Source organism: Pyxicephalus adspersus, chromosome 12 (assembly GCF_032062135.1).
Source record: "Pyxicephalus adspersus chromosome 12, UCB_Pads_2.0, whole genome shotgun sequence".
In the NCBI taxonomy this organism is placed as follows: Eukaryota; Metazoa; Chordata; class Amphibia; order Anura; family Pyxicephalidae; genus Pyxicephalus; species Pyxicephalus adspersus.
In genome coordinates this window covers 41,112,127-41,120,225 of record NC_092869.1, presented here as the reverse complement: position 1 = coordinate 41,120,225, position 8,099 = coordinate 41,112,127, and the positions used below count along the sequence as shown (strand labels likewise).

The 8,099-nt window shown below is 39.8% G+C and overlaps 1 protein-coding gene across 2 annotated transcripts in view; it reads left to right on the top strand.

Moving 5' to 3' along the window:
* Window positions 1–5,316, top strand: part of TECPR2 (tectonin beta-propeller repeat containing 2) — a 44,491-nt gene extending 39,175 nt beyond the window's left edge. For both annotated transcript variants that reach the window (XM_072428940.1, XM_072428939.1), the window contains exons 19-20: window positions 31–180; window positions 1,370–5,316. In XM_072428940.1, coding sequence (XP_072285041.1) covers window positions 31–180; window positions 1,370–1,518 — 299 coding nt within the window. In that variant the 3' untranslated portion in view covers window positions 1,519–5,316. The remainder of the gene's footprint in view (window positions 1–30; window positions 181–1,369) is intronic.
* Window positions 5,317–8,099: the final 2,783 nt, after the last annotated feature.

Sequence of the window (8,099 nt, the reverse complement as noted above, 5' to 3'; positions counted from 1 at the left end):
TTTTTTTTTTTTTCTTTGATCTACCTATAGGTTTGCAGGCATGTCAGCTTGTTGTGAGCTCGAGGACAGTCTGGGCACTTTGTCCCAATGGTGACATTGCCAGACGATATGGGATAACAGAAAAGAATGCAGCCGGTGACTACTGGAAGAAAATCCCAGGAAATATGTCCTGGTTAACGGGTAAGAAAAAGAGAGCCCAAAGTATTTATTTATTTTAGGTATTATGAAAATAATTGCTCTCTGCAAGTTTAAGTAATATTTACTTATTCTGCTTTCTGCTACTAGTATACATCATTGTGTTGAATAGAGAATCTTCTGCTTCAGACACTTCCCATAGGGTCGGATGTCTAGTAGTCGGCTCCTAGATCACTACTGTGCTGTAGTAAAGTAGGAGCTGAAAGTTTAAATATAAAATTCATCAAGCAGCAACGACATCCAATGCTCCCATAAATGTCAGATAGGGAAAAATTTCTGTTCAACACAGTAAAGTTTGCAGTGCTAGTTTCAGGACTTCTAAGCATTAGGTGTTTGCAATGAGCAGTTCAGCTTTTTAAAATTGTGACAGTCACTTTAATTATCCAAATGGATTCTTTACCATGTTTATAACTGATACAGATAATCTATATACCAATATTCACAGACAAATGTATTTGATTGTAGGGTTCACAAATTATCAAGTCATGAGGGTAGAAGGAGCCAGCCTACCTGGATTTTTTTTTTCATCCAGGCAATGCTATAGTACATTGGGCCACCCTACCCCCTTATAATTATTTTTAAAGCATATGTCAAGGCAAGATAAAATGAACACACAAACATCCTTTTAATGCATAAAAAATGTTTAATATGTGTAAAGATCCAGCAAGTAGAGAAATTGAATGATGAATTGCCATACACACCTCCTAAATGATGTTTTGGGCCATCAATACAGAGTATTTTTATGTATTAAGTTGTGTCAGACCTGCACAGTTGCTAAACTACTCAAACCCTTCCCCTCAGTATTCTATTCTGTACGACATAGATGCTATTTTTTTTATTTTTTTATTCATGTAGTCCCAAAATGAGTATTAGGAAGGATAATTGGAATGCCTGGGATAATCCCGAAGGACCTGTAGTTAAGGCACCAAAGAGTTCTGAATAATTTTTTGTAATTTTAATAGTATATTTACAAACCAAAAGGTAGCAAGTAAAAGATTACATACACTTTATTAAAGTTATGACAGAATTATTTCTAGGGTGGTGGTAAAATACTGCTTTATTGTGCACTGTTCTTGTTCGTCATAATTAGAAAGTTAAAAAAAAAAGCAGTGCAGACAGTTGTGAGTCAGGGTCTCATTTCTTTCCATCCTGACCAATCATAACTTCTCTGCAGTGACTCCACAAGATGAGCTTTGGGGTGTGGGCACCACTGGATCTCTCCTTCAGCGCCTCACAAGGACATACAGCCATCACCCCAGCATTCCAAAGAGCGACCATCTGCACATCAACTCTGACTTTGAGGACGAGTGGGAGGTCATCTGACACTGCTGTACATCAGACAGCTGTTAGTGATCGTTCATATGCTGCTAAAAAGCCTGTGTTGTCCTTATTAAATCTCTTCAGTGTAAGATACAAAGCACTTTGCCTGGTCCAGTACATTTCCACATTATTGTATCCCTGCTCTTGATACAAAGCTTGTATATGTACAGCTAGAAGAAATCTTGGCACTTATTACACATTGCCAGAATATATTCCAGAACTCTAATACGAGGTTTTACACAGACTGTATTTACCCACAAATCGAATTATAGCTCTCCTCATGTCTATGAAATGATATATACAACAGGATAATGGAGCTTTCATTTGATTTGTATGATTTTGTTCTCTTGATGGCCACTGTTGCACAACCGTGCACTGTTGTAAACTGTTCAAATTGTTTTGCCAATAGCAGGCACTACTACTTTGCAGAAGAAGGGTAATGCCAGTTTTCAAAGCCTCTGGTTCTGTAGATTTTGTATCGCTGATCCTCTGCCTGACTGGCCTCAGACCTAATTTTGAGCTTTTTTAGTAATACTGGCTACCAACTTTAACCCCCTTCATCCCGGCTTTTGTAGGTCCATCTATGTGCTGCCCCTTCTCATTACAGAGCATGCACTTCAAGCCTGATTTCTTCTTTCACCAGACATGTGGCACCTCAGTTAAGTGATCGTTCTAGAATAGTTTGTGACATAAGCAGGCAGACAACTAAATTAATAAGTCTTTGGAACTTCCTGTCTGAAAATTAAGTTAGCTGCTTTTAAAATTAAATATATCCTATTCGGTAAATATACATGGGCCTGTTGGCAAAAACTAGTGATGCTCCAGGGACAGGTCTTGCTTTTTTTTTTTTTTTTTTCATCCTCTACAGAATCATACAATAATTGGTGTTGGAGGTTCAAGACTCATTTACGATATGCGCATTGCTTTGTCCATTGACACGTTGCATTAAAGTAACCCAGAATTACCAAATAGGAATTCCCGGCAAAAAAAAGCAATGCTAAATACCTCTTTAGGGGGTGATTTCGCCTCATCAGGGCAGGTGCTGAAGTCTACAGTGAAACTTACACGTGTGTTGATCTCGTCGCCCCATAACACACACGCCCTATGTGACTTTGAGGTTCCTCCTATCCCCTACATTCACCTTTCTGTTCCTTAGTTCAGGGCTAATATCTTTACCATTGAAAGGAGCACATAGCCTCCCATTCCATCAGGACAGTACACTAGCAGAGCACTGTTGCAATGGAAGGGGTTAATTGAAGGAGCCTTAACTGGTGAGTATATACACTGGGTAAATACCTCCCTTTGGGAAGATGGGCTTTCAGGAGGCACTTTTAAGCCACACTTAAAAGGCTGTGACCGTGTCACTTTAAAAACACACCACATTTCCTGATATTACTAGAATATTCAATATAGATTCCATTAAAAGGTCCCACAAAGCCGGAATACATAGATCTAGTGCAGTAATCCACAACAGAATGAAAGAGTTTCAATCCCAATTCACAAGCACCATCTCTAAATTTTTACCCATGTGTACGACAACACTAAGCCTAAATCTGGGCAATTTCTGTAGTCTGGTGAAAACACACAATATGCAAACTGTTACTGTTCATTGAAACATAACACTTGAGAAAAACTAATACTTTAGAAAAATGGTGCAAAGATGACCCCCTTTTTTTGCCACATTTTACTGTAGGAGATATTATTCGAGGATAGATTATACCACTGTACATTGGCTCTAGTATCTTTCTGAGCAAGAAGTGCTGGTCTTCAGTGACTTGGGGTGAGTATGTAATCATATATCTACATTTGGGATGATTGGTGTTAAGGGTAGGGTACCATGGAGGTTTAGTGATGGGGTGACATGGAAACTGAGGGTTATGGGGAGGGTTGGGTGTTACAGCTTTAGGGTTACGGGTACATTTAGAGCTATAGTGATTGTTTGGTTTACAGGGAGTTTTAGTAAAAGGATTAAGGTTAGCTTTACAGGGAGACATAGTGTAAAGGAGATCTTAGGGAAAAGCATAGCTGTCTGCACAGATCTTCCAGTACTGAAATTTAACGTATCCAGACTTACTGCCTTTGACATGTGTTTACCGCATGAAAATACTTCACATTATGCAAATTTAGGGGGTCATTTAAAAAAATGTTACTTTAAATCACTTACCTTCATGGCAATTTGTATGTTATGTCTAGATCTTTTATCATGGATTCTTGTCATTTATATCAATCTTATATTACATTTTGGTGAATAGTTACAACCTTTATTAGATTTTTTTTTGTAGTCCTCCCACCCCCAATGAGAATCTTCACTTTCTGCACTTTTTTGTATCGGTAACTGGAACAGACAATGAGTGTAAATGTTTGAGAAATTTGGACCTTAACCAGTGCTTAACATATGGAAGACAAAGTAGTAGGTTCACTTTATTATGCCCTTCTCAGTAATGCCCTGGTAAGGTAAGCATATGTGATTCATTTCCCTTCATTCCACATGACAGTGCTGGTGTTTGTTGATTTGCCCAGATCTGTCACATGGAAGGTGGTGAAAAGAAAATTCTCAGTCCTCTGTAAGCTCTACTTGAAGCCACTGGAAGGTTGCACAGAGCTTCCACCTCTTTTTCCTGGAATGTCAGGGAGGTCAGCAGTAAAGAGAACCAGTTGCTTTGCCATTCATAAGTAAAGCTCCAGTTTACATGTGTTCACTGCTTTATAGTCCCACCTATTAACTAGAAGCACGTCTAACCTACCTTAGCTTTAGAATTGTTTACGAGTTGCTTTTTTTAACCATTTTGTAAATAGCCACTTGTACTCTGCCTTCTCTACAGAGCAAACATCATCACCCCTACACATCTAGGTAAACTATGGTGGTGGGCAAAGCTCAACCTCGCTTATCGCAGTCTATTATAAGAACTGTCTGAGTTTGTCCTGCAATCAGATTCAAACTCCCATTCTCCAGCCGGGTCACGTTCCCAGGCGGGTATGAATCCAATTGGTTGCCTTAGTTCTTATGCAAGATGCTGTGATAAATGAGGCCCGGTGGTTTGCAGATTTTCTGAGCCTGTGAAGTTTGTGATCATTTTTGTTTTAATTTAACATGTTTATGCTGCTGAATAGCTGTTTCCATAATAGGTGGGCGCACTGTAATATATTGCACAGCCACTGGCATAGGAAGGGTTAATCACCCCAGGAATGTATTTGCGAGTAATGAACGAGTTGGGGGGGGGGGGGGGGGTGTTTGTTTTTTAAAGTTTATCCACCAATCAAGCATTTTGTGTGCTGTATCAGTATTTTATAAATCTATCAATAGATACCTAGCGAATCAATACTCCAAATGATGATAGAGCCCATAAAATGCCCACCTTTATTTTATGTGGGTGACAGGTACACTTTAAGGGGGTGGGCCACCCACAGGTGATATTTCTGATTTGATTGGATGTCCGGCTGGCTCTCCATTAGTTTGTGTTCCTAACCACGCTCACCCACTTGATATCAAAGTGGGATCAGCTTACCCCTATCAGGGTTGCAGGCCAGTAACATCTCTCTGACTACCATTCAATCAAAAATATCAGCTTTGGGTGGACATCCTCTTTTAGGAGCGGTACGCGTTTTGCAGTGCTAATGATGGACTAAAACTTTTTTTTTTTAACCTTGCCATGTATATTGTTACTACTAATGTGAGGTTCTAGTGAAAATGAATGTGCTAATTTATTATTGAAAATGTGTCTAGCTTTACTCATTTATACAGTTTTAACAGCATTTTATTATGACTGTTTAAGTAAAATAATAAAGTTATTTTGCAATGTCGTTGTATTTTGTTATCGCTTTTTATATGTGCTGCAAGTATTTTTGGACCATGAAAATGCTCTGACCAAGAGATTGGGTAGGCTGATCTCTTTAAGAAACCATAAGCCCTGTAATTATATATTGGGTGCAGAAAAAATTTAGCAGACACATTTGCAACTTGTTTCTCTCTGCATCTGAAAAAAAACAGCATCTGTTTCTGCAGATCATCTCGCATCTAAGAAACCTTAAAGTTTATCCATGCAGAACATTCATAAATATAATTGTCCATGCAGTGCGGGGACATGGTCGGTGAGCATCCAAGGTGAAAAGACCTAAACTCTTTCAGTAGCATAGATTGCAGTTTTTGCCCTATGTGCCCCTTCCTTCTGAAATGACGACAGCTGCCACTTTTCCCTAACCTTGGCCCAGCCCTGACCCCCTAGCAGTCTTTAAATTTTGACAGAAGCCCTGTGTGTATTTCCCCAGCACTGTGCTGGTACACTGGATGGGTCACAGACAGCACTGACACACTGGGAAGCGGTGGGACTGGTTTGGTTTCTGCAATACCCTCCAGTGGTTACAACATATTGCGGTTTTCAAGTCTGCAATGTCCTGATAATGATCTCAGAGCGAGATACAGCTCCCACAAACTCGATCTTTCCAGACAAGCACAGGCTTGGCGGCAGCCATCATTACTAGCTTGTGTGGCTTTCAACACCTGGGAGCTTCCCAAAAGCTCCATCTTCTTAAAGGAAACTTCACTTCTGTTTCCTTTGATTGATATTGAATTTACCTTCATCAATATAAATGTTGTCTCCCTAAAATTAATCAATCGCACTGGCACACGATGCAATCATTGCACGTGAAGGTGTGTGCACAAAAATCCAAAATTTGAGACCACAAAAGCCCATCAAATACTTGTATGATGAAGTTTCCGACTTGGCCAGTCAAGGTTGTGTACTCATTAACGATCACATGTGGCTGAATCGATTTATGATCAATAAAAATGATCAAATGGACTTTTGGATTGAATAGGATAACTGACCTGTTTATCTAAAAATATATATAGAGAGAGAGAGAGAGAGACTAAAACATGGCATCATTGGCAACATGTGGATCCATCCCTGTTCAGCTCTCGTTTGATGCTTCATAATGCATTAAAGCCAGAGGATCAATATGACAGTCTGGTAAACTTCAGTCAAGTGATTTATTCTTTTTTTTTTTTCTTCTTGTTTGAGTTCTGTTCTCTGTATAAAGCCAAGTATTTTTGTACTTCTTTCCTTGGAGTAGGGAATGTGTGTGTCCCATTGGAAGATTTACTTTACTCTCAAAGAGAAAATCCCTTTGGGTTAGTTGTCACTGGCACAGGTGTCCACATTAGAGGATTTCCCTTTGCATTCCTTTCTGGTGACAAATTGAATACTTTAGGTTTCTCCCCACTTGCTGACATGGTGGCCTCAGTCACCAGGACTATAAGACTGCATTGAAAAACCTTTTAGTGTTGCTAAGGCGTCAAATAATCAGTACCTGAGGCGAGTGGTCATGCTCATATCAGGTGAGAATCTGACGTCTACAGCTGTCACCTGACATTAATTGATTTCTCACAGCGGATCCATGAAAAACTGCTATGCAAAACATAGAGGGGAGTTCACTCGCTCGTCCTCCCCCTCTACTCCCAAGTGGTGTGTGTGTATAGTGCAAGCTTGTTCATCTGTCACTGGAATGCATTGGCAGATTGAAGAATAACCAATGGGGAATGACCACTGTGCAGTCCTATAGAGGAGAGCACAACGGGGTGCCACTCACTCATCCTTCCCATTCCATAAAACAACAGCTTTGTGTGTACAACACTCATTCATTCATCTGTCACTGGAAACAATGACAAAAGTTTTCAGTGCCAGTCATCTGTATGAGGCTAGAATGTCACCGTAGCCCCATCCCTGGATGCCATCACAGCTGCTTGTTCTGTTTGTGAAGATTTGCCGGTAAGAGTTAGGTCTCAATTGTTTGTCACTGCAATGACTTATTATTCATCAAAATGCGTCACTGCAATTACTTATTATTCATCGAAATGCTTAAGTAGGAAGGCCTTAACTGTGCCTTGCATATGCTGTGGTGTTCCATCCCCTCCTTATCTCTCTGCTGCAGCTGACACAGCACAACTCCATAGCAGAGTCCTTCTCGGTCACATTGTGTGCGGTAGTATTTAGGCTTTGTCATGGTAAACAGCAACGTACGGAAAAACTGCGCCAAACCACAGGACAGAGTTATATAACACAAAGTAGTCTGAGGATTATATTTGTCTAATTTCTCTGTTCAGTTGTCCTCAGGATTTACATTAACCTACAGTGGGTGGAACAGGTGAATAATTACTATTAGCTTCTATTTATATAGCACCAACATATTACATAGCGCTATAGTCTATAGTCATGTGACTTACAATTCCCCCATACTATAGTCATACCATACCAGTTTTATATAATAGAAGTTTTATATAAATAGAAGTTGACTGAATTGTACATAGGACACCCTGCAGCAAACAGTCACATGATCAATTCCTTGTCCCCAGGTTCTGGGGGAACTAAAAATCAAGAAGTCGGCCAATGAGCCATTTTTTCTGAACAGCAGACCTATTCTTATGCAGTAATCACATGACCAATAAATCCGCATTGGTCACATGACTGGCTGCTGGTGCGAACCATGAATCATTTGGTGAATGAATCTCTGTTTGAGATGTTTTTGAGATCATTGAGAATTCATTAGCAGGTGGTTTAGACCTGTTTGTTGACCTTCTTCTGACCTGC